Here is a 26,642-nt window from a genome sequence, read left to right as displayed (position 1 = left end):
AAGGTGACGGGCCATATTGGACAGATGCCTCTCCAGGGGTCAGGCTCCTGGGCCAGGATAAGAGAGGGGAGGCTAACCAAGCCCCCATCTACCTTATGCACAGATAGTTCCTGGGGCTTCTTTCCCTACTGGCCCCACCTGGAGCACTCAGAGGACTGAGGAGTCAGTCTTTCCCTTCACTGGAGGTGAAGGGAAAAAGCTCTGGGTCAGTCATTACTGTAATGGGCCCCTTGTCCAAGAACAGAGAGCTCAAAGTGCAGAACTTGGGGCCCATCTCCTGACTCTGGCATTTGAAATAACTGCTCATGTGGCTTCTTCTAGGTTGACGAAGAATACCAGCACCCTCACACTGTGGACCGAGTCCCCATGGGCAAGCTGCCTCACATGTGGGGCCAGTCTCTGTACATCCTGGGAAACTTGATGACAGAGGTAAGAAGAGAGACCCCTGAACCTCTGGCTGCTTTCTCATGGCCAGCTGCTCTGTGTTTAGGCAGCTATGGTGGAGCAAGCTGGCGGGGCAGGGTAGACAGGAAGGACAGGCCCAGGAGCAGCCACAGGGGAAAGAGGCAAAGGGGCTAATGTCGGCTGGGCTTAGGCAGCGCTACCTGCCTCACAATGACAGTGCTCCCAGGGTGCAACGGGCCTCCTTGAGAGGGGATAAATTTCCCCTCCATGGAGGTCTGGTACAGGGTCATGGGGTCACATGTCACAGGGGACCTTCCTTGGACTGAATGGGCCCTTGCTGAGGTCTCTGCCACTTGGTAATGTTGGGATGCCAATAGATGATGGCCTTTGTCTTTCTGGGGCCTTAGTTCAAGGTCCTCTAGAGCAAGGTCCTTTCTCAGAAAAAGCATTATTGTTCATAACAATAAACATGGGTAAGAATAGTAGCACTTGAGGGTTCACAGAGTCTAACTTATCCCACCCAAGCCTCATAGCAAGCCCCCACTTTTGAGCTGAGGAAATTGACACCCATTGAGGCCGAGCTCAGAAGGGGCAGGCAGAGCTGCGCCCCAGGGATTGGCCCACACTGCCTCTTGGGCTACACTCCTGCAACCTTGGCAGACCAGCTTTCCTTGACTGGTGTTGCCGTGTCCTTGGTGTGTCATGGCATACTGGGAGAGTTTGAAGCCAGAAGACCTGGTTTCATTAACACATGTGACTAGGATGGGATACTTCAGGTTTTGGACCCTTGGTTTCCTTGACCCTACAGTGAGGGGCTTGGACTAGACCAAGGGCTCTTCACCTCTATTGTGTCATGGGCCTCCTTGACATCCTAGTGAAGCTTTTGGACGTCTTCTCAGAAGAGCGTGTTTAAATGCATCAAATCAAATAAAAAATATAGTTACTAAGGAAGCCAATTCTCTTGAAAGACAGTTGTCCAAACATCTTGCAAAACCAAGCCACTGAGCCCTGGCCGCAGGTTGTGAATCCCTGGACTTGTTTTCTCTAAGATCATCTCCAGCACGAAATCCTCTGATTGAGTGGACCACGAGCCCCTGGGAGGGCACTAGGGTACCACGTGTTCTTGGTATGGCTCAGCAAGCCTCTGGTTGTCCCTCTCCCTTCTTCCTGGTGGCTGAGGACATGAAGATTCCCCAGATCTCTTCTCAGAGAGCCTATGGGCAGTAGGTGGCGCACCTGCCCAAGCTCTATACTTGGAGTTAGGAAGCCCTTTCTTAGCTGGGTGCTAACCAGCAAGCTAGTCAATCAATCAGGTATTCATTAAGCACCTACTATATGCCAGGCACTGGTATACACCGAGGGTACAAAGAACAACAAGAGGCCATCGCTGGTGCTTATCATGGCTTCAGTCTCAATTTTCCATTGCTGTAAGCCTCCAGTCAGATGATTCTGGGTGGTCCAAGAGGCTCAGCAGTTTTCAGGTCAGGGGACCCTGTATAATATGTGAGGTAAAGTGTAGGCCTGGCTTAAAGTGGAACCGAAATGCTAACTATTCTTCCTCGCAGCATCAGCACTATCCCTTCTCTCTAGATGAGGGAATCAAGGCTTAGAGTTGATAGGGAAAGCCCTGCCGGTGGGCACACACCGTGGGAGGGGCAGAGGTGGGCTTCGAAGTCAAGTCTCAGGGGACAACAATCCCCTTAGCCCTTCTGTCTGCCTCCGTGCAGTACTAGATGGACACCGGAAGGCAATCTGTGAGGTTGGCCTGACAAGAGTGGCACATTCCCTGGCCATCTGGCCCTTTGGCCTGGCCTGTGGCTTCTGGCCCTCCATGGGGAACTGCCTTGACAGATCCCCCTGTGCTATGGTGCTAGGTCCTCTCCTTTAAAACCCCAAGCTCGGATTTCATTTCTCCCTGGGCTTAGAGTACAGCAAATGGCAGTGATGAGACCCAGTAAAGAAAGAAAAGAAAATGGCCAAAGCTTGTCTGGGGGTGAGGGTAGGGGTCCCAGAGGGAGGAAGGAAGAAAGCAGCCCTCCTCTAGGGCAGAGGCCACTTTGGCCTGAGGCTTTAAGGCCCAGTTAAAAGGCTGGGCTGCTCTCTTCTCAGCTTATAAACCCTCTGGTGAAAATCTCAGTGCCTCCCCCCACCCCTAGTTCACTGATGGCCTTCGTTGACTGACTACTAGACCATCATTTCTTCACCTTCTTGGGTTCTCAGGCAGCCTTCTCCGAGGAAGGTGTTTAAGTGAAGCAAAAATGAAATGCCTTGGCTTAGGAAGGCAACCAATTCTATTGAAATAGAGCTCTCAAAGAGTCAATAACACTAGTTTCTGAGCTTCAAAGTTGAGTCCTTTTCCCCACCCAGAGAACCTTCTCTTAGAACAAAGGATTGGAAAAGAGAGTGGTAGCTAGTAAGTGAAGCCAGATTTGAACTCAGAAAGACGAGTCTTCTTGACTCCGAGCCTGTTACTCTAACCACTCCACCAACCAATTACCCCCTAAATTAGAAGAGAGCTCAGAAGTCAGACTGTGGCCCCTATCAGACTAACAGGTTCATAGGCAGTGAATCTGGAATGAAGGGCTTCAGAGTTCATCTCATGCATGCTCTTCATTTTACAGATGAGGAAACTGAGACCAGCAGGGTTAAAGGACTTGCCTTGCCCAGGGCCACACAGCTGGGAAATGTCTGAAGCCCAATTTGAACTCATGCCTGGCACTTTTATCCCTTCTACATCTGGAGTCCCCCACTTTTGGAAAGAAGGGAAGGGGTTGTAATTTTCATCTCTTCTTAGAAGGGGAAGAGAAAACAAGGGCCTTCTATGTACCAGGCCAAATGTAGTCATTATAATTACACAGCTTTCAGCACGGAATCTGCTGTTTGGGGTGGGAAATTGCTGGGGTTTCCATTTCCATTGTTGTAGGCATATGTTATCTTCCTGGTTCGGCTTCTTTCACTGCCTCAGTTCACCCGTTTTCCCATGCTTCTCAGTAAACTTAATACCAATACTCCTCACCGTATTTCCCTGGACCTTCAAGGAGGCTCTATCCCTGCACTTCTAAACTAAAGGTGGTTTCTGCCAGAAAGTATCATGAAGTGTTATCTTCTGTAGAAGATAGGCCGGGCTGGGCCTTCTCTGCTTTCCCAGTTGTTATGGTGAAAATTTCACCTTTTAAGATTATTATAATATTGAACAATGGCCGCCAAGGAATTTACTTATGAAATTCCTAAAATGAAACACTCAAGTCAGAATGGAGTTTATGGAGGTTTAATCACACTGGGAGTAGGGAAAAGGAGAGGGCGAGAAGGAGAGAGGAGAAAAGGGAAAGGGGCTACTCAACCTCTGACCAAGGCAGAGGGAGTTTAGGCCCAAAGGGCCAAGGTGGAAGGAATCAGTCCTTGACTCATGTCACTGATCTGAAGGGAAGCTGTCTGCGAGCCTCCTCTCTCTTCAAGCTTCTAACACGAACTGACATCTAGCCCTGTCTACAGGAAGTGAGCGAATTCCAGAGGCTGCTTTCTCTGTCACTTCCTGTGCCTCACACGTGCCAATGGTGGCTCAAGCTTGGCTTAGGACAGCCCAGGTGGGCAGTTAGTTATTTCTGATTTGTCATTGACTAGCACATGCCCGTGTAGTGTGGGTGTGCACAATTTTGGGGTGCTAGACCAAGATGGAGATTTTAAAATTCACACAGGACAGTGATGCTCACCCAGCCTTTCCTTTGGGATGGACATTTTCCCATTGCCCCTTTTCTGGGTGTACCAACTAGGCTGTGTGAAATAGTTTAAGAGGACCACTCACTGTGCTCCAGGTACCCCAGCACCCCAAGCTTTGGGTCCATGTGAGCAGAGAGAAGGGGAGGGAGGAATGCATTTCTTTTTAAACACTTATTTTCTTGGTATCTTTTCATTATATCCAATCCCCTCCCAGAGTGCCATCCTTTATAACAAAGAATTTAGGAATAAAGCAAAAGGGGAAGAAGCCAAAGTGAACAAGCCATCAGCAAGTACCTGACATTCTGGGCAAGGTTCCACACCCATGGGCCCCCACCTTCACAGAGGACTGGCAGGGAGAGAGGGAGCTGCTCTTCCAGGTCAGGCTTGTTCATTGTCATTCCACGGCATTCATTTTCCTTCCATTTCCCATTGATCGAGTTTCATCTATCTAAAGATTTTGAAAATTACTTCTTATTGATAGCTTTTGTTTGGTACCACCTAAAACCATACTCTGTGACAATGATTTTTTTTTCAATTAAGAGGGCTAAGAGAAAAAGACATTCAGTAAAACCAAGGTGGAATGCACGGTGTCACCTAGGAATGCCCCTCCTGCCTCTGCTTCCCTGCTGCCTGGCAGGGAAGGGAGGGTTGGGTTGCTTCACTTTGCCTCAAGCCACATGTTCATCACATCCATCATTTCTTATAGCACAGTCATATTCAATGATATCCATGTGCCACAACTTGGGAAATTCCCACTCGACAGGCATCCTGGTTTCCAGTTCTTTGCTACCACAAAAAAAGCCTGCCAGACGTATTTGGTGGCATGGGGGCCTTTCTTCTTGTCAGGGACAGACATATATGGGATGGGGATGGGCATTTTAGCCATTTTCTCAGCATCCTTCCAAATGGCTTTCAAGAATGGTAGTTCCTATTCCCATTCCTCCGCCAATCAGACATCTGCAGGCATGCTTTTCCACAAGCCCCTCAACATGGACTAATTTCACCTTTTGATGTCTTTGCCAATTTAGGGAGGTCTTTATACTGGCTGTTAATAGTTTGCGCTTCTTCTTTGAGAGCCATTTGTTCACATCCTTTGACTGACTTCACCTTCAAAAGGTCTCCTCATTTTCAACATGTCTTGTCAGAGCTATTCAGTAACAAAGGTTTTTTGTTTTGCTTTTCCCTGTTCCCCATTCCCTTCTTTTCCTAGATCTTTAACTTTGCAGAATCAGATAATCAAAATGATTTTCTGTAATGGCCTCCCACTTTTGTTTGCCATGGGAAGTCTATGATCTGTTTTTCTTTTCCCTCCTAAATGGCACAGTCTCAGATATTCATGGCATGTCTCCATTTTGAATTGATTGTAGACTATGGTATAAGTTATTGGCCAAAGTCTGACTTCTGCTAGCTTGCTCTCCAGTTTTCCAAACAGTTCTTATTAAAATAGGGAGTTCTTTCTTAAGTAACATATGTTTTTCCCTTTATTGACTTCTTGATTATTGAGTCCATTATTTCTAATTCTCCCTTGTCTGATCTGTTCCATCAATCTACTCCTCTATTTTTTAACTAATATCAAATGGTTTTGATGACTTTTGAGGTCTGGAAATGTTCTTTCCCCTGTCAGTCCTAACTTTTTCATTTCAATTTTCTTTTTGTTCTTTTCGCTCACCATCCTAGAATTCTTGAGTAACACGATTCTTATGGGGAGATTAAGTTCGCTGCACCACGTATGTTGCCGCAGCTCCTAAACCCAAGGTGACTTGCTGAGCAAGCAACACAACCTAGAGAGAGACAAATGAGAAATCAGCAGGACAGAGGAACTGAATTATGGAGGTTGACACTGTGGGCTTTGCAACCAGATAGGACATGTCCAGGGAAGGCTGGAGTCTGAAACAAAACAAGCTCTGGAGAAAAGAACTTGGCTGAAAGTCATGAAAGCATACATTGGGAGTTAGAAGGGAGCTGTTCAGGGCTGGGCTTTGGCCATTTCTGTTTGATATTGAAACAAAAGGTGATAATCATAGGCTGTCCAATATTTAATTAAGGGAGGGTGACTTAGCCTTAGCTAGGAGAAGGGTATTGGACAAGGATGTGAATGAAGCTCCCCTTCTGTTATAATTGCCTATTATGATCTTCCATCGAAACTTCAAGGAAGTGATTTGTAATGGTTTGAGCCTTTAGTCCCTTGAAGCAATAAGGTTCAACATCTTTTAAGGAGGAGGGGAGAGGGGGAAAAGGGGGTGAGAGTCTTGTTCCCACCACAGGACCTTGGGAATCAGTTAGTTCAGATGAAGAAACTGAGGCACTGAAAGTTGTCATTTGCCTGAGGTGGCAGGTGTTAAGGAGCAGAATGGATATTCCAAGTCCCATCCTCCTTCTGCTGTACCACAGCAAACAGGCATTCCCTGCCCAGTTACAGATGACCAATTCAATTCCACATGGTGTTCTTCCCATTGTAGGATATGGGGCAATGCAAGCTTGGCCCCATCAGCTGGTGACAGCTGGGAGAGTTGGTAATTAGTTTATTTCTGCTTTTTTATTAGGGATTTTTAGCTCCTGGGGAAATTGATCCTCTCAATCGTAGGTTTTCAACTGTCCCCAAGCCAGACGTTGTGGTTCAAGGTAAGCATGTGTAAAGACTTTCAGAGGCAGATACCTTCTGAATGGTTATATGTATCAGCAATAGCATGGAAAAGTTTGACAAAAGTTTTCTAGGCATTGTCTTATTTGACCCTCTCATCACCCCCATTTTATAGATGAGGACATGAAGACTGAGCAAGGTGAGGCAACTTGCTTATGGCCAGACAGCTAGGAAGCATCCAAAGTGGGATTTGAATCCTGGTCTTCCTAGTTCTAAATCCAATCTTCTCTCCTCTCTACCTCACCTCTACCTTGGGCCTTCATCACCTCACACCCAAACTATCGCAATAGTTGCTGCAGGGCCTGCTTACCTCGAGTCTCCTCCTGCTCCAGTCCATCCCCCATTCTGCCATCAAAGTGATTTTCCTAAAACATTTCACCACCAACCTCCTCAACCAGCAAACTCCCTATTGCCCACCCACAGCAATTATAAATTAATAAGAAGAAAAATGCATGTTTCTGAGGTTAGGCAGACAAGAAGAAGGCCATTTTGGTGGAAGGAAGGACTGAGGGAGGATAGGCACAATAACTGTCCCCAGCTGGGAGATGACACTGATGTAGAAGAGAGGAAAAGCTTCCAGATCACCTTTAAGAGGAAAACACTCTAGTGGTTTTTTTTCGTCCTTTTTTCATCCCTCTAGTGTCCATTCTAGCTGAGACAGAAGATATCAAGGCCCTCCTGAAGGACAATGGAATTGATGTGGAGACTATTGCTGAAGTGTACCCCATCAGAGTACAGCCAGCCCGGATCCTCAGCCATATTTATGCCAGTCTAGGTAAGGTACTGTGCCAGCCCACAGGAAGCCTGACCTTTAGCTTCAAACAGGGTCTATACTAGGATTCTTTCCTTCCTTGCAACCAAACTGGTGGAGCAGGGAATGCTGTGACTCCAGTCTCCCTACAGCTTATATAGCAGGGCATTTGACAGAGTCCCTCGTGATCTTATTGACCATGATTCTTGTGGATAAGATGGGGAGAGGTGGCCCATATGGTCATATAATTAGATGGATTCAGGACAGACTGAATGGCTGGACTCCAAGTGGAGTCATTAATGGGTCGAAGGCTTACCATCAACATAGGAGATCTCTATAATTACTGAATGGAAAGAGGAAGGAGTTTACATATTCTTCAGCCATGTGCCATGCTTTTACAAAAATTTAATACATCATAACCTGACTCTAATACAGTAAAAATTGCATTCAGTAAAGTGCTATTTAACAAAGTATGAAAATGAATTGGAGGCTAAATAACTTAATCCTAAAGAAATGGTAGGTCAAAGAACAAATCATAGAAACAAAAGAAAATTCCATCAAAGAAAAGGGCAATGAGAAACATGACAAAACTTATGGGATGCAAGGAAAGCAGGACTTGGGGGAAAATGTATATTTCAAAATGCTTTCATTCACAAAAGAGAGGAAGGAAAAAATAAATGAATTTAGCATGTGACTAAAGACTAAAAAAGCAACAATTCTACCCCTCTCCCTCAACTAAACACCAGGGTAGAAATTCAGAAATCAGAAGGGCGATTAACAAAATTGAAAGCAAATAAAAATTGAATTGATAAAACTTTGAGCTTTCATTTTTAAAGAAAAAGTAAACATTTAGGTAGTCTTTTTTTACAAAGTGAAAAACTCAATTGTTCATATAAAAAAGAACTCATAAAAACTGCACAGGAAATAAGGAGGTTGTTTGAAACTATTGTTTCAAAATATTCCAGATATTTAGATAAAATGGATCACTGTTTACAAAAATAAAATAGAATAATGCAGCAATTTATTTTGCTTGCATATATGTGTTTGTAGCCAGGGTTTTGTCTTCCTTGCTTTTTCCACAGAGGAAAGAAGGCAGATTTTCATTGAATAAAGATATAATTTAATTAAGAAATTAAAATAAAATCTTAGACTAGAAGAAATAACTTACATAGGCAACTCTGCATCAGAAAAAGAAATTTACAAACCATAAATGAACTCTCAAGGAAAACAGCTCCTGGACCTGGATTTATTGGTAAAATTCCCTCAGACACTTAAAGAATAATAAATTCCTAAGTTACATAAACTTCAAAAATTGGAAGGCCAGAGCTGGTCATCTGCTTCATTTCCTGGCCCTTACTGCCACAAAAAGTGCTCTTATGAATATTTGGTTGTAAATGTTTTTTTTTTATCATTGTCCTCCTTGGGTTTATCCCTAGTAGTAGAATTCCTGGGTTCAAGAGTATTTCTAGCCATTTTCTTTGCATATTTTCAAATCTCCACCAGTGATGTAGTAGGGTGAAATTCCTTTTCAGACCTGTTGGCTGAAGTTGGAAAGAGAAAGAAAGGAAGAAGAGAGAGAGAGAGAGAGAGAGAGAGAGAGAGAGAGAGAGAGAGAGAGAGAGAGAGAGGAGGAAAGGAGGATCGGAGGATTAGCACATGCCTCAAGCTCATTTTTCACTTCTGTTGGGTACCTTGAGACAAAGTGTCAGCTATTAAACAAATGGGCATTTCTTTGATATTTTTCTGAAAATCTGTGTGTGGAAGAGATGTAGAGACCCTAAATATACAGCTAGACTTCATAAAGTCATTCATTTCTAGAAGACTTCTTTGTTCTGCTCTCATAGCTCTCTTCAATGTTCCTCATGGCTCCCTGATTAGAGTGTAAGCATCCTGAAAGGAGGGCAGAACTGTGCTACTGATTTCCTTCCCACTATAGTGCCCAGCTGAGTAAGCCACCTGCATTGGACACTCAGAACGTGTTTACAGCGTAGTAACAACAGGGTGATCATTTCTCAATCCTTTCTTAGGCCGCAACAGTCGGATGAAACTCAGTGGGAGACCGTACCGACACATGGGGGTCCTAGGAACATCAAAGCTCTATGACATTCGCAAAACCATCTTTGCTTTCACACCACAGGTGGGTACAATGGGCTGGTGGATGCATGGAACTTGGATGGGAATGGCATCTGTTGACCAGGAAAGTATGAGCTTCTTGTCTGGCATCTATGTTGACACTGTTATGCAAGGGCTACCCTAAAAGTCCTAGAATCACAGCTGGAAGGGATGGTGGGCACTTAGCTACCTCCCTGTCTAATGAACAGATATTCTGTGCAACAGCCATGGTTGGGAGCCAGCCAGCCTTTGTTTGAGCACCTTGAGTGTCCCAGAGCTGGCAGCTTCATAAGGCAGCCCATTCCTTTGTTGGTTCCTGAGGTGAGCCAGGATCAGCTTTATCCCCATCCTCGATGCCAGTTCTTCTGACATTTGAAGTCAGCTCAGGCTAGTGCAAAGTGCAGTGGATTGAGGATAAGAGGCCTTGAGAAAGTCTCTTTCCCTCTCCTCTGGGCTTCCTCAGTTTCTTCCTATATCAATGAGGGGCTGGACCATGTGGAATCTAGCTGTATGATCTCATGGCAGTGACAGTCCCCCCCTCCCCAAATCCAGGTGGTTTGATGGAGCCTCTCCTTGTTCTTGGAAAAACACATGGCCCAGGACATGGCCAAGGCATCCTGCCGTGCACACTACCTCCAGGTAGTAGAGGCCCTTGCAGAAGTGAGTGTACTGATGGGGGTGAAGTACCTGCTTGGGCTCCAGGGACATAGGGCCAGGAAGGAGCCTACAACCTCTTGGCACTGACACCTTGTAGAGAGAAAACAGTAGAGCCCCCATTTCTGCAGGGAATGTGTTCCAAGACCTACCATGGATACCTGTACTCCCTTCACTGTATGGTATTGTGCTCTCTCTCCCTGCTCACCTGTGGCCTCCTCTCTCACCAACCTCCCCACCAAAACCCTCCAGATGGGGGAGGTACCAAAGATCATGAAGTAGTTTAGAGGAAGAAGAGAAAAGGGCCTAGGACACAACCTGGAGGAGGGCAGGATCTGGAGGAGGATCCAGCAAAGGAGCCAGAGGAGGAGTGGTGAGAGAAGGAAGAGGAGAACCAGGAGAGGGGGCTGTCCTAGAAACCTGGAAAGAAATGGGTATCAAGGAGGAGAGGGTAACCAAGGGGGCAGAGAGGTCAGGGAGAAGGAGGGCAGAGGAAAGGCCATTGCATTTGGCATCTAGGAGACCCTGGCAGCTTTGGAGAGAGCAAGCAGCACTTTCTATAAGTGTATGTGTTCAGGCCCCCAATGCTGCTCTTTATAGCAATTTAATCTTTATCTTGGCCAGCCAAGCTCTGGACATTTTAGTGACAACTCAGAGCCGGGGTCCTAAATGCTGGTTGACTTCTGACTGATCCCTGGGCTCAGTTTTCCAATACTGAGCCAGGGGCTCAGGGGAACAGGTTTCATCCTTGCCTACGGCATGAATCTGCAACACCCACCGTTAGTGTTTGCCACCACCCAGTGCCTTGGCAACTTTTAAGTGGTGAATTTGGGGGCTGTGATGTGGCCATGGGCTTGTGAGCATTTGCTAAATAGTATAGAATGTTTAGTGATGAGGATTCCTTCTGTCTTGTGCCTTTTCCCTCAGTTCATCGATCAGCAACAGTTCTACTTGGCTCTTGACAACAAGATGATAGTTGAGATGCTGCGTACAGACCTTTCCTACCTGTGTAGCCGCTGGCGAATGACAGGCCGCCCCACCATCACCTTTCCCATCTTACATACCATGCTTGGTAAGAAACAGGCTTAAGGAATGCTTGAATCCTGTTGGATCCTAGACTCACTGCCAGGTTGCTCTATTAGTGGAATGCAGTTGAACCAGTACACACTTGAGGGAAGTTACACTTCCTAAAGATTTTGAATCTGGTTTCTCATGGAGGATCAAGATATTAACATGCTGGGCTTGGGATGAAGACAAATGGAGGTTTCAATCCAGCCTCTGGTGCACACTACCCTCAAGACCTTATCCAAGCCCTGGAACATCTTGGGGCCCCACCTTTCTCTCATCAAGGCCAAGGGGCTGGGTTGGATGCCACGGAGAGCCCCTTTGGTTTCCTGTGATCCTCTAGGCTCACAGGGCCTCTGTTTCCTCATTTCACCAATGAAGGTGATGATGGCTCTAGTGCCTGCCTCCTTCAGTGGAGGTCACGCATGCAAAATGCTACCCTGTAAATATCTGTCAGTACCAAGTATATGGGCCTCTCATGGCAAGGCCTAGCTTAGCTGAAGTCCTTACATCCAGAAGAGAATAAGTCCTGGGCCTTTATTTTTCCTTTTGGCATCTCACCCTGAAAATAGGACGAGTCTTTGCTTTCCTTTTAGTGCCCAGGATTTGGGGCTGCCACTGATGCATAATGGGAAACAGGGGAGACTGGGAAGGCAGAGCTAGGATCCTAAAGGGCCTTGAGGTCTGGCAGAATTGACCCTCCCTGTGTTAGGAATTGGGGAACTGGGATAGGGTATGTGAAGGAAGCTGGGCAGCAGCCACATCAGTCCAGTGGTAGCAGAATTGACCTGGAAGCCATAGAAGCACAACTATGGGTTATGACAGAGGCATCAAATAGGAAAATAAGGGGCAGGTGCCAGAGGATCCATGGCCCAGGAGCAGTCAGGAGTGGGCATCTGACTAGTCTTATAGAATAGAGGGCAAGGAGCTGAGCTTTCATCAGTGCAGGGACTCCCCCCCCCCGACCCACAAAGGCCATAGCCTGCCTAGGTATGGCCTGAGGCTCAGTGTGTGAGACGTGCCCCAGTTAGTGTGTGTCTGAGGTAGTATTAGACCCAGGCCTCCTGGACTCCGAGCTCGTCACACTGCCTTTCAGCTGGGGGACAGCTAAGAGATGTGCTTCCAGTCCACTGTAACTGGCCTGAGGATACTTGGAGCCTCTTTGGAATGTTTGTTGGGATCTTGGCTTTGGATAATGGCATCTTAGAGAAGTCTCTAGTCAAGTCTCAAACGCCCGGCTCTCCTGAAATAGCCCAGAATTCCTGGAAGACTGCCCTAGACATCATACTGCCTTCTAGGGGTCTAGGCTTATCTAGGAATGAATCACAGAGCACCTCTTAGGAGTCTGTTCTGGGCTGAAGCTGTACTCCATGGAGGTTCCATGAGGACTTTAGTATCTCCTCCAGGTGTAGAGGCATGGGCTTAGGGACTTCCATGCCAAGAATTTGCCAGAATCATTACATTGGCTACCCTTCCAAGAGGACATGATTGTTAAAATGCCACACAATTCTCTCCCCACTCGAGGTTCAAAGGGAAGACGATTCATTAGCCCCATCACCTCTGATGGGGCAGTTGGCTACACTTGCCACTTTTTCATGACCTCCGAGTGCTAGCACTAAATGTTTCTTCTCTCTGTCTGTCTCTGTCTCTGTCTGTCTGTCTCTATGTCTCTCTCTCGCTCTCTGTAGATGAATCTGGAACCACCATAAATGCATCTATCCTGGCTGCACTCAGAAAAATGCAAGATGGATATTTTGGTGGGGCAAGGTAAGTGACCTTTCCTGCTTGCCCATTGAAAAATATATGTGAGAGGGGTGGGACAGGCCTACAGACTGTTCTGCCCCCAGCTTTTGGGTGATTTCAACCTTAGGTCCCCTTCTGATGCAGGGTACTGACTGCCTTGTAGATCAGATCAAGGATTTGGGTGGTGGATGATGAGGGTAGATGTTCCCCCTGGTTCCCAGGCTTCAGTGTCAGAAATGCGATCATGAGATGCTTTTGAGAACAGCTCAAACTGCAAGTCAGGAATCCAGATTTCGATTCCTGGCCTTGGAGATCCAGTAGAGTCAGATTTACTCCTACTCTAGCTCCCAAATGGAAACACACTATTCTTCATATGTGAGAATGACTCTATGGGGACCACAGCATTGGAGATGGCAGGGACCTTGGAGGCCATCTAGTCTAGCCCTTGTTATAGAGTCCCAGAGAGAAGGCCCCCAGGCAGGCTGTGAATGCCCTGGGTCCTTTGACTCTAAGGCTGATCCATTTTCCACTCCATTGCACTAGGACCTCCAGATCAGGGTCATAGACTTGTCCCCATTTTCTTTCCTGGTTCCCTTTGTGGCCATAGGCATGGATTTACTCACTGTCTGACTATGGGTAGAATCAAGCAAAGTTAACTGGCCCATCTTGAAACTGCAATGGTAGCACAGTGCCAGACATGTAGTAGGACTTAAGTGTTTGTTGACTATTGATTGCTGACATTTCCCTTGGCCTTATTAGTCCAGTTTCAGAATCAATGTACGGGTAGTGTGAAATTGCACTGCCTTGAACCCTGAGCCCATCACAGACTTCCCCTGAAGAACATAGGGTTCAGGAGGCATTGCACCCTATTTGCCCCCTCTTCTCTCTGCCCCAATCATAAGGGTCCAAGCAGGTAAACTGTCTGAGTTCTTGACAACATCCTGCTGTACACACCTGAGCTTCATGGATCCTGGCCAGGAGGGTAAGCCATACAGTGGCGATTATGATGACGATGACGATGATTACGATGATGGAGAGCTGTGCTTGGACAACTGGCCAGATGACTTAGACTCCCCCAAGCATGGTAAGGACCAGGGAATCCAAAGTAACGTAACTGCGAGCAGTGACACCAGCCCTTCTTAATATTTCTCGTAATCTGCAGCTGCTGCAAGTAGCTACCTTCCTGCCTTCTTCCTGACTAGATACGCTTCCATCACTTCTGGCCCAAAGCTCTGGCCTGGGCAGGTGGGAATGGCTTTCAGTCCACTGACCAAAGCACTTTCCCCAGGATCTAAGGCTGGGGGCACAGTTTTGCAGTGGGAGGAAGCAATGGGGAAGGAGATCCAGGCAATCCAGAATTAGATGTACTCTTCTAGATTGCTCTAGGCTTGTGGAAGAAATGCCAACGGCATTTTTTCCATGTGTAGAAATGTTGGTTTGTCATTTTATTGAAAAAGGTGGGGAGGAAAAGAGGAGAGACCACAAGATGGACTTGTCTACTACTTGTGCCTGGCACATAGTAGGCACTTAATAAATGTTTATTGATTGATTGGTTTAGCACCTGACCTTAGCTGGGCCTTGGAGACAGATTAAAATTGTGTGGTGTGGGAAACCCTCTCCCCATCCCCAGTGTGCTTATCTTGATGAAGCGGCCTGATGTATTAGGAAGCAAAGAGCATTGCAGAGGCCAGGACAGGAGGCATCAAGCGCCTGGCTCCTTCTCCTGAAGCACAGCCTAACAGACACTCAGCAGGACATCTTCCCTTATCTGGTGACTGACTGGGTCTGGTGGGATTCTTGCTGAGTCAGTGTCTAGTCAGAGGCACTGGTCTGGGGGAGATAGGCTCGGCTGAGGCAGATTCGGAGGCATCTCCAGGATGTCTTCAAGAGGGCAGAGCTACTCTGCACGGCCCTCTTATCTGTGTATGACTGTGTGGAGGGAGGCATGTCCTGAGCTGGTCACTGATGGCCGTTTCCCCCAGCTCAGTGTGAGGAGCTGCACGTGTCCTGAACAGGCGTGGGGAGAGAAGATCTAATACCCTTCTGGGCTCACTCATTTTGGTCATATCCAACTCTTCAAGACCCTATTTGGGGTTTTCTTGGCAAAGATACTGGAGAGAGTTGCCATTTCCTTCTCTAGCTCATTTGACAGGTGAGGAAACTGAGGCACACAGGCTGAAGTGACTTGCCCCTGGGCACACAGCTAGGAAGTATCTGAGGCCAGCTGTGAACTCAGGAAGATAAGGCTTCCTGACTTCAGTCCTGACACTTAACTAATGTGAGTGTTAGCCCAGAATATAATTTAATAAATAGCCCATGAAATCGATTTTTCTCGTACTCTTTTCCATGCTAAGGAATGGCCTCTGCTTGTATGTTGGTGTTGTGGCAGAAGAGGTCCCCAGGGTCACATGGCAGTTGGGTTTGCCTTCTAGCTGTGGCTACTCTTTGTGGGGCCCTTGACTGTTTCTGATCCCCACTCCTGTAGTTGGCTATTGTTGCCTCTCTCCCTCATGCTCGCTCCTCCACACCCAGTTTGAACTCGTCACCTCTTCCTCCTCCTCTGGTGTGCTCAGCATTTTGCCTCCATTAGCCTGATCCATCCGATCGATGACATTGCCCCCAGCCCCACCCTGACCCTCTGCCCTCTCCACAGATAAGAAGATCAAGGCCCCTTTCTCTGCCTTAGAGTTTTTTGCCCTTCTGCCCATCTTTTCATTCCTGTCCTTCCTCTTCCTGAGGCTAAGCTCACCACCTGTAGTACCCTTGAACCTGTGCCATGCCACCTACCTGAGGCCTGTTCTGGTCATCCTCTCCTGCCTTCCCACATCTATTTCTCTCCTTTCCTTTACCCCAACTTCTCCAGTGGAGCCTGTCCCGCCTGACCCTGAGTTTCCCCTTCTCCAGTGCCCCATCATTGCATACTGGCCACTCCTCCTTTGTGCAAGTTCCTCCTCTCTTGGCTTTCATGATACTGTGCCATTCTGGTCTTCTTTCTGGACTGATGTTATGTACGAGCTCTGTTGCCCAGCCCCTCTTGGAACAGGGACTGGAGCTCTGCTGCTGACACTTTGAGGTGCTCACTTTGGGAACTCTTTGGTCTACTCTGCATTTGGGCTCTGGAGCAGGATGGGAATGACCATGGGCCCACTCAAAGACAACTGGGCAGCACAGACATGCCACTCGGGCTCCTCCCAGGGTGTTGACAGTAAGGTGCCACCAGTGACTGTTTGTCCCTGTGTTCTGCCCAACTCTGCAGAGTACGTACGTACCCACAATGTCTGCTCATCAGCCCAGTTTCCCAGCCTGGATTCTACCTAACACTCAATTCTACTAAACTAGCACCAAGAGGTCTGCCAGAGCTAACCTCAGGTACTCATCGCTGTCTCACCCTGGCCTGAACTCACACCCAGAGCTAAGAAAGACCTTTTCTCGGGCTCTGTAACTGCCTCTACTTCATATTCCTTTGACTTCTGAAGTAGGCTTTCTCCAGGATTCTGTCTTCATTCTTCTCCCCTCTTTTAGGGCACCTCAGGACTCCAACCCCAGCCCAGCTACAATTGTCCCCAATCCCCTTCTCTAACCCAGCCCTGGTCCTGGCCACTAGGCAACCTCCAGCCAGCCATACACTCTGCTAACGCTTCCCACTCACTAGGTTCCAAATGAAAACCTTCATCCCTCCCCAGTTGTCCCCAACTGTGTCCACAGTGCCACCATTGCCCTAGTCAGCCAGACTCCAGGAAGGAAAGAATGAGGGAAGAAAGGAAGGAAATGAGAAAGGAAGGGAGGGTAGAGGGAAGGAAAGAAGGAAGGAAAGAGGGAAGAAAGGAAAGAGGGAGGGAGGGAGGAAAGAGTTAAGAAGCTTCAGTGCCTCCCTATTACCTATAGGGTCCAATACCATCCTCTCAGTTTTGCATTTACAGGCTCATGTCCTGTGGCTATAGCCCATCTGTCCTGGTTGATTACAGAGCACATTCCTCTTCCCCCTCCTCCTCTTCCTCTTCATGTAATCTGCCTTCCAGTCAAATCTGCTATTTCCTGCACATGAAATTCCACCTTCTACCTCCAAGTCAAGGTTCCAAGCCTTTGCACAGGCTGTGCCTCCCCTCTGACCCCTTGCTGCCTCTGGGAACTTTCTGCTCTTTCAAGGCTCAGCTTCAATGCTGCCTCTTCGAAGTGATTCCCATAGAGATTGTGGTATTGGTTTGGCATCTATCTTTGGTTCCCTCCACCTTGAACTCCCTTTCACTATGCACCCTCCACAGCAACCTGCCTCCACGTCACCCTGTTGAGATCTCTGCTATGCCTGCACTCCAGGTTTCAATACCACCATCATCCTGATGCCTTGGAAGAGTCAGAGCATCTGGGTTCCAATCCCACATGGCAGGACATGTTGGGACTTTGCCCCTCTGGGCCTCCGTTTTCTCCTTCATCAAATGAGAGCGTTGGGGCAAAGGCTATCTCTAGACTTGGGTTCCTCTTGCGTTTTCTGTATGTGCTCTTAGGAGAAATGACAGGATTCCTTCCTCTGCCGTGTTCTCAGGATTTGCTCCCTGACTAGAGTAGAACAAACTGAAGGCAGAGACTGTATCTTGTTAGTAGCCCCCTGGCGGGACATCAGTCAGGAGTCAGTAAGTGTTGAACAAATGCCTAAATGAATGGTTCCTGAGTGAAAGAGTCTCAGGGATGAGTCTGAGGGTTGGGGTTTGTTTGCCAATCTTTTCCTGCCCGTGTGTGGGCAGGCCAGGCCAGGCCGTCAAGTTTTCTGGGGTGATCTAAACTGTGTTCCTTTTCTCTCTCCTGCCCCACTAACCCTGCAGTTCGAGGCAGTGATGACGTGCTTCGGTACTTAGATCACCTTTTGGAGCACACTGTTCCCAAGCCCACCCTGCCCACTACTGCCCAACAGGGAGGGCTCGATCGCTTCCGAACGGCTGTGCAAACCACCCGTGACTTCATGTCATTGGTGACCAAGGCTAAGGAGCTGCATGTGCAGAGTGAGTAAGCCCACGGCTCCCTGGATGGAGGGGGAAGAGCATAGTCTAGTAGTGGGGAGCGGAGCTAGCTTCTTTATTGGGCTCTCACCACTTCTTCTGCCGTAGGCTTGGGAGAGCCAGCCAGGGGGCAGTGGAGTCACCTGTGGTCAGGAGGACAGAGGAGGCCTCTGGGGAAGGGGAGGGATCTTTCCTTAGCTTCCATAGAGGTGCAGTTTCATCAGAGGAGGAGAAATGGGACCCTGTATTGCCAAGAGCCACAAAAGGATGAAGGAAATCCGCAGCTTAGAGAGTGCACTCAGAGTGGCATCCTATGTGTCCAAGAGCCGCATCCATCCTCCCATCCTTCAGCAGTGCCTGTAATGGAGGCTTTTATCAAGTGGGAAAGCTAGTCACTCTTCTGTGCCCAGGGGTTGGGAAGGGTCCCAAGTGTTCTGCTATGAGTTGGGAAGACTCCGCATGCATGGCCTTGCCATCTATAACCCATTGACCACTGTTAACCAGAGGCCCAGCTGTCTTAGACTTTGGTACCCCAGCACTAGTGGCCAGCTGCTGGGGCTTTGGGCATGGCGCAGCTAGACTTGTAGCCTTCAGGTGAGAAGTTCAGCTCTGAACTTGCTGCTCCCTTGCTTGACCATTTCTTCTTTCATCCTCCTACCTGGGAAGTGGTGCCAACCCAAGTGCTCCTCCTCACAGGTCCTGGTGAATATTTGCTGGCTTACTGCCTGTAGCAGGCTTGGGCAGAGGTACAAAGTACCAAGCAGGATTCTTTCTTTCCACTCAAGGGCCGTCTCCTTCATGGGTCTAGAATGGGGATCCGCATCCCCTTCTTTGTGCACACCAAAGCAGGGTACCCTCCCCACCAAGCACTGGATGGTCACATGGGGCAGATCGGCAGATAGGCTATATAGACAACTCGTTATACTTGTAGCAAAGGATGTCCTGGCAAGCTCTCCTGCTCTTGGTGCCAGATTTGAGGAGGCCCCTCTTCTGCCTAGAGCTCAGAGTCATGTAGTCTGGATTTGGTGACAGAGGGCCTAGGTTCACATCACAGCTTTGTTCCCTGTGTGATCTTGAGGCAGTCACTTAATCTCGTGGGACCCCAGTTTATTTATCAGCAAAATGAGGGAGTTAGGTTACATGACTTCTAAGGTCCTTCCCAGCTCCGAATCGATGCTCCTAGTATCTTAGACATTCTGGAAACAAGTTCATGTCAACACCTCCTTCCCTTGGAGTTGTTACCCCCAAAGGGCCAACTCGTCTCGCCTACACACCACAGAGTTGACCAGTAAGTGGGTTCTGGGCTTGCTGTAGCAGAGACTGAAACCTTGACCTGTGCGAAAGGTTCAGGCTCCCCATGGCCCCAACCTTCCTCCAATGTTGACTTCTTCCAGATGCTCACATGTATCTTCCTACAAAGTTACTGCCAGCCTCCCGGACTTCCATCAGCTTCCTGGACACAATGCCTTTCTCTCCCCAAGCTGACCAGGTAATCGGACAGCATCACTGCCTTCCACTGTTGTCCCTCCAGGAAATGGCCACCGACTGTGTCTGGGTTAGGTGCAGACCAGGAGGCCTGAGCTTCTGAAGGCTTTGGATAACACTCAAATCAGAGCTGTAATGCTCTGATGGATATCGGGGATTGGAGGGAAAACATTGACAGTGTGGGGGCTCTACGTGATGGACTGAAAACCATTTGGGACCCCTGCTCCTTCTTCTTCCATGTTCTGTTATGCTGTTACAGGTTCCTTCAGTCAATGTGGAGATGCACCTTCCCCGGGATGAATCTGGGGAGATCGACTTCCAAGCCCTGGTGGGCCAGTTGCATGAGTGTCCAAGCTTACAGAACCAAGCTGACATCCTGTACCTTCTTTACACCACAAAGTACGTGGCCCTGACTCAGTTATTACATGTTTGACTCCAGATATAAGTTTGAACCAGCTGAGTTTCACATGGGGGCCAGAATTGATTACCCAGGAGTAAGGTGGAAAACTGTTCCATTTTTTTCTTGGAAGGAGGGGGAGGACAGCGGAAAGTGGGAGTGGGGCAGAGTTAGAGTGGACACGGCAGGTCTTGGGGAGAGACGAACAAATAGAGGGAGGTAGGGGGAGCAGGAGGGGAGAGAAGATAGGAGAATGCTCTTGGTTTCCAGCCAGCCTACATGAAAGGGAGCATGAAGCAGGGGCTGAAGGAGGAGAGGGACTCCCTAAGGTGAGGATGAAGAGCTACTGTATTCCAGCTTGAGAGAGCCAGTGGAAATTCAGGACAAAGGGAGAGGGGCATGGGCTTAAGAGGACAAGGAGGAGGTCGGTGTCACTGGATCCCAGTGCCACTGAGCCAGAGAGGGTAAATGGCTAGAATGAGGTCAGCAGTAATTAAGGGCAGGACTGACCTTTGGAGTTGGTGGGTTCTCCTGCTTTGCAGGGTGCTGGGGAGTTGCCCCACCAGCTTTTCATGCTGCATGAAGCTACAACTGTCTGGTTTTCATTCTCTTGAGTAACAGTGTCGCCATACTTGAAAATTTGGATTCTCCTGGGAGTACCCTCCCAGAGGATCCCTCACCCCTTAATCAGATGCCTGCTAGCTGATAAAAGAATGGGCATTTTCACTAGAGAGGAGGTAGGGAAGAGACGGCCAGGAGGCAGTGGTCAGGGGGCAATTCATGAAGTCTGGGGAAAGAGCTTTGGATAATTGAGAAACTGAAGATTCTTCCCAGTTGCTGTTCTACTCTTCCCCCAGAGGGGTAAAGCATCTTTGATGTTTTTCCTCTAAAAAAATATAAGCTCCCTGAGACAGGCAGGGACCTGAGACAGGACCAAGCCCAGTTCTTGGTGCGTAGTAGGTGTCTAACAACAAATGATTGAAGGATCTGGGCTCCTTTCTGTAGGATTCCTTCCACCAGGCCACACCCCGCTACCTCTGTACCTTCTTGGCCCATGCAGTTTGTGTCTCCATCCTCCCCTGGAGCTCTGGGCCTGCCCCAGGTACCAGTGCAGCCTGCCCTTCAATTCAGTGGCATCACCCACATCTTCAAGGTTGTGCCCCCTTCCTCCTACCAGGTGTCTCTCTCTCCTCTGTCCTTTGGGTCACCCACAGTTTGGATTCTCCAGAAATAAAGATGGTCAAGGCTGGGGATCCAGTTCTTTAGTTTTTCTCCTCCATATTTTATTTTTCCCCAATTACAAATAAAAACAATTTCAACATTCTCTAAACTGTTGAGTTCTAAATCCTCTCCCTCCTGCCCCCTCCATGAGACTGAGTTTGATGGAGGTTATCCATGTGATATGGTGCAATCGCATCTGGTAAAAGACAGATTTTTCTGTTGGGACAGCTTGTCATCATTGTGAAAGCTGGCCAGTTTCCCCAATTCTCCAAGCACGTGTCCTGTCCTCTTGTTTTGGCACACCTAGGGGTCCTGATTGGAACACTGCCGCTTCTAGTGAGGAGCCTGTGACAGTCTGGGAGCTCCTTGCTGCCCTGTACAGCAAAGCGGGAGAAGCTCACCACTGGAGCCTAATCCGCTACATCTCTGGCATTCTTAAAAAGAAAGTGGAGGCACTGGATGAGGTAAGTCTTGGCACCAGGGAAGGTTCTGCTGGCCACACATTAAATTTCCTTTTGCCCATACTTTCTGACTTAGTGTTGCTTTTAGTTTTTGGGTGTGTCTGTTGGGTGTTGGGAGGGGAAGGTCTGGATTTCTGACTTCATCGATGTAGGGACCTTCCAGTGCAGAAAATCCTTCTGCTGATGAACATTCTAGGGTTGCCTCTAACTTAGCATCTTAGAGAGCTGTCCAGGGTTCCAAAACCAGGATGTGTCAGAGGCAGGACTTGAATTCAGGGCTTTCCTATTTTGAGGTCAGCTTTTGAGCCACATACCCCCTCATTGGATATAATTTGGACAGCATTTTTGAATTTGGAACATTTTTTGGACGCTAACAACATAAATGATTTTCAAGTCTTTCTTCAAAATTAAGAGAGCCATGACTGCTTCACACAGGAGGGGGCTGACTTTTCCAGAGACACTTTGTAGAAGTGAATGAACTTGAAGTTTGCATACGTCATGTGTCCAGAGCTTGGGGGAGGCTGCTGGGTGCTTCAGGGGATGGTGCTGGGAAGGCTGAGGGAGGGGAAGCTCCCAGGAGAAGAGTGCCAGGGGTGAGGTGCCCATTGACTTACCTGCCATATTCTACTGTCTTTTAGGCCTGCACTGATCTACTGTCTCACCAGAAGAATTTGACAGTGGGACTCCCTCCAGAGCCTCGTGAGAAGACCATCTCTGTGTGAGTCAGCTTCTTGGATTTACTAGAGTCAGTTGGTTTGGTGTGGGCCCGACTCTTCTGGCCCGGATACATGTGCGTGCACATGCACTTTGCTGCTCTTGCTTAGATTTTTTTTTTTTGTCTTCTTGGCTAAAGAGAATTTTTCTTGCCTGATTGGGCTCTCTCTCTTTGGCGGTAAAATCCCTTCTTTCACCTGCCCTCTGTGTTCTGGCCAGCATGAAGCCATGCCTCAGTCATCATCTGCCCCCCCCCCAGTTCATTTTCCCTCCAGGCCTCTGGGAAACTCACCCATTGATCTCCACTCATTGGTGGATTCTTGCTAGAGACAGGTACCTTTCCCTGCTGCCTTTCACTTGACCCTGTCTCCGGGAGTTGCCTCATAGTCCCTCTCCTCTAGAAACTGTCCCTGAAGATTCAATGGCTTCTAATAATTACTTAAAGTGACTCATAGCCATAGCTTGGTATCGACATTCTCACCAACTCAGCCACGTGTCTATTCCCTTGGCCTCTGGGAAGAAAGGACCAGGCACAGGCACCTGTGGTGCTTTAGAGGTGGCAGGGGAAAGTGTTGGGGGCCAGCTGACTCACATGGAGCAGGAGATCAGAGGGGGAGTGACAGCACAAAGTGAATGGAATGTGAGGGACCCCATGTTGAAGTTCCCATCTGAAACCTGGTGCAAGCTCTAGTCAGGAGCTATTTTGTGGCCCCTAGAAGGAAGACCATGGCTGCTTTCTAGTGTGCAGTAGAGTGAAGCCAAAAAAGACTGGAATAACAATTCCTGCATATGTGATACTCTAAGCCAGTGATGACAAACCTGTGGAATGGGTGCCAAAGATGGCACGCAGTCAACCCCCACCCCAATTCATTACTAGAAAGGCAGAGGGACTCTGGTAGAGCTACTCCCCTTCCCCTCTCCATTATGCCTGATAACATTTTTTCACATTGCCCTTTGCTGCTCCCCTAACCCTCTCCACCACACCTAATAATGTTTTTTCATATCCCCTTTCCCCTCCACCCAGCAGCCCAATGGGAACACTTCCTCCCTCCCCTGTCTGGGATGGGACACAGCACAGAACTCAGTTTCTGGTGGTTTCTGGTGGGGGGCCAGTAAGGCACTCCATCTAGGGTGGGGTCGGGTCCAGTACTCCGTCTCTAAAGGGTTTGCCATCACTGCTCTAAGCCAGAGTCCTTGCAGATGGGGAGCATACAACTGGGAAGTGTCCAATCCAAGCTTTGATCTCAGGCCTCTTACTTTTGGGGTCAGAGATTCATAGTTTTAGAGTTTGAAGAGATTTTAATAGGCCAGCTCCTTCCATTTACAAATGAGGAAACTGAATGCCTTTGAAGTTGAAGTGACTTGTTCAAGGTGACTCAGTGAGGCAGGATTTAACACTTTCTTCTTCTTATTATTATTATTATTTTAAATTTTATTTTAAATTTTTTCCATGATTACATGATTCATGTTGTTTCCCTCCCTTCTTCCCTTCCCTCTCCCAGAGTTGACAAGCAATTCCACTAGGTTATAGATATATTTTCACTCAAAACCAATTTCCATATTATTCATTTTTATAATAGAGTAATCTTTTAAAGCCAAAACCCCAAATCCTGTACCCATATAAACAAGTGATAAATCATATGTTTTTCTTCTGCATTTCTACTACTATAGCATTCTTTCTCACAAGTCCCTCAGAATTGTCCTGGATCACTGCATTGCTGCTAGTAGAGAAGTCCATTACATTCGATTGTGCCACAATGTATCCGTCTCTGGGTATAACGTTCTCCTGGTTCTGCTTATTTCACTCCACATCAGTTCATGGAGGTCCTTCCAGTTCTTAGAGAAATCAGCCAGTTCATTATTCCTTTTAGCACAATAGTATTCCATCACCATCCTAGACCACAATGTGTTCAGCCATTCCCCACTTCAGGGACATCCCCTAAGTTTCAAATTCTTTGCCACCACAAAAGGTGCAGCTATAAATATTTTTGTACAAACAGATTCTTTCCCTTTTTTAAATCTCTTTGGGATACAAACCCAGCAGTGCTATGGCTGGATCAGAGGGAAGGCATTCTTTTAGCACCCTTTGGACATTATTCCAAATTGCCCACCATTCACAAGTCCAGCAGCAATGCATGAATGTCCCCACTTTGCCACATCCCCTCCAGCATTCGTTGTTTTTCTTTGCTGTCATGTTAGCCAATCTGCTAGGTGTGAGGTGATACCTCAGAGTAGTTTTGATGTGTATTTCTCTAATAAGGAGGGATTTAGAACATTTTTTCGTGTGATTATTGAGTTTTGATTTCATCATGTGAAAACTACTTATTCATGTCCCTTGCCCATTTGTCAACTGGAGAATAATTTGATTTCTTATAAATTTGACCTAGTTCCTTGTATATTTGGGAAATTAGACCTTTGTCAGAGAATTTTGTCATAAATTTTCCAGGTTGTTGTTTCCCTTCTCATTTTGGTTTCATTGGGGATTTTTTGTAGGTAACATTTTTCATTTAATATAATCAAAATTATTTATTTTACATCTTCTAATGTTCTTTATTGCTTGATTGGTCTTAAATTCTCCATAGATCTGACAGGTATATTATTCCATGTTCACCTAATTTACTTATAATATTACTCCTTATGTTTAAGTCATATGCCCATTTTGACCTTATCTTGGTCAATTTTTGCCACACTGTCTTCCAATTTTCCCAGCAGTTTTTATCAAATAGTGGATTTTGGTCCCCAAAGCTGGGCTCTTTGGGCTTATCATAGACTGTCTTGCTGAGGTCACTTACCCCAAATGTATTCCACTGCTCCTCCTTTCTGTCTCTTAGCCAGTACCATATTGTTTTGATGACCACTGCTTTATAGTACAGTTTGAGATCTGGGACTGCAAGTCCTCCTTCCTTTGCATTTTTTTTTCATTAGTTCCCTGGATATTACTGATCTTTTGTTCTTCCAGCTGAATTTTGTTATTATTTTTCTAGTTCTATAAATACAATTTTTGGTAGTTTGATAGGTACGGCACTGAATAAGTAAATTAATTTAGGCAGAACTGTCATTTTTATTATATTAGCTCATCCTTCCCATGAACAATTAATGTTTTTCTAATTGTTTAGATCTAATTTTATTTGTGTGGAAAGTGTTTTGTAGTTGTGTTCATATAAGTCCTGAGTTTGTCTTCGTAGGTAGATTCCCAAATATTTCATATTGTCTAGGGTGACTTGAAATGGAATTTCTCTTTCCATCTCTTGTTGCTGAGCTGTGTTGGAAATATATAGAAATGCTGATGACTTCTGTGGGTTTATTTTGTACCCTGTGACTTTGCTGAAGTTATTAATTATTTTACCTAGTTTTGGAGCTGATTTTCTTGGATTCTCTAGGTAGACCATCATGTCGTCCGCAGAGAGTGATCCTTTAGTTTCCTGGTTGCCTACTTTAATCCCTTCAATTTCTTCTTCTCTAATTGCTAGTGCTAGCTTTAGGATTTGACATTTCCCATGGCCCCTCCCCTAGTGTTGGAATGTGGAAGGTAACTGAGATCTGAAATGGGATTGTGATTATAAAAACACAGTGGGTGAAAGGATGGCACCAAGGAAGGAAGCCCTGGTGACCACGGAGAATGGACTAGATGGTGGGCTGAAGGGGAATGAGAGCTCTTTTTGAGCCTGGGGAACTGAAGCTGGAGCGATAGGCAAGTGGAGAATAATCCCTTGGGCAGGCAAACAGGCAGGCAGACCTGGAGTCGTTTTGAATACGCTGACTTCAGGGGGTTGGAGGTTCTGATGAGACTAGAATGTTGTTTGTGATGCTGGCAGCTTTCATCCCTTAGTCCTCTGCCGTATGAAGAGCTCACCAAGCTGATCGATGAAGCCAGCGAGAATGATGTGAACATCTCAGTTCTCACGCAGGTGAGCAGAGTGGCAAAGGCCCCCCTGGTGGCTGGTCCCTTCAAGGGAGAGAGCCACGTATGGACCCCTGACTTGCCTGCTCTTCTCTTCTCTCAACCTGTTGCATGTCCAGGAGATCCTGGTGTACCTGGCCATGTACATGCGAACTCAACCCAGCCTTTTTGCGGAGATGTTCCGCCTCCGGATTGGCCTTATCATCCAGGTGATGGCAACAGAGCTGGTGCAGTCACTTCGCTGCTCAGGTATGTCGTTTGGACTATTATTCTTTAGCCTCTTGGGCCCTGCCTGCTCCACTGCTGGTTGGCTACTATTATGTCAAACATGGGTGAGCAGAGGTTTGAAGCCTTGATGGCTGCCTGGGTAATGATTTCATCAGC

General features: G+C 47.3%; 1 protein-coding gene across 5 annotated transcripts in view; it reads left to right on the top strand.

Moving 5' to 3' along the window:
* PHKA1 (phosphorylase kinase regulatory subunit alpha 1) overlaps window positions 1–26,642 on the top strand; it is a 57,813-nt gene that overhangs the window by 21,488 nt on the left and 9,683 nt on the right. For 3 of the 5 annotated variants that reach the window (XM_056809230.1, XM_056809229.1, XM_056809231.1), the window contains 14 exons: window positions 322–429; window positions 6,666–6,744; window positions 7,404–7,538; window positions 9,542–9,651; window positions 11,208–11,352; window positions 13,034–13,112; window positions 13,991–14,172; window positions 17,906–18,082; window positions 19,474–19,568; window positions 19,824–19,963; window positions 21,490–21,646; window positions 22,282–22,361; window positions 26,187–26,265; window positions 26,378–26,507. In XM_056809230.1, the coding sequence (XP_056665208.1) occupies window positions 322–429; window positions 6,666–6,744; window positions 7,404–7,538; window positions 9,542–9,651; window positions 11,208–11,352; window positions 13,034–13,112; window positions 13,991–14,172; window positions 17,906–18,082; window positions 19,474–19,568; window positions 19,824–19,963; window positions 21,490–21,646; window positions 22,282–22,361; window positions 26,187–26,265; window positions 26,378–26,507 (1,696 nt within the window). The remainder of the gene's footprint in view (window positions 1–321; window positions 430–6,665; window positions 6,745–7,403; window positions 7,539–9,541; window positions 9,652–11,207; window positions 11,353–13,033; window positions 13,113–13,990; window positions 14,173–17,905; window positions 18,083–19,473; window positions 19,569–19,823; window positions 19,964–21,489; window positions 21,647–22,281; window positions 22,362–26,186; window positions 26,266–26,377; window positions 26,508–26,642) is intronic. The other 2 variants (XM_056809233.1, XM_056809232.1) reach the window with 1 other exon arrangement.

Source organism: Monodelphis domestica, chromosome X (assembly GCF_027887165.1).
Source record: "Monodelphis domestica isolate mMonDom1 chromosome X, mMonDom1.pri, whole genome shotgun sequence".
Taxonomy (NCBI): Eukaryota; Metazoa; Chordata; class Mammalia; order Didelphimorphia; family Didelphidae; genus Monodelphis; species Monodelphis domestica.
This window is presented reverse-complemented; position numbering and strand designations above follow the sequence as displayed.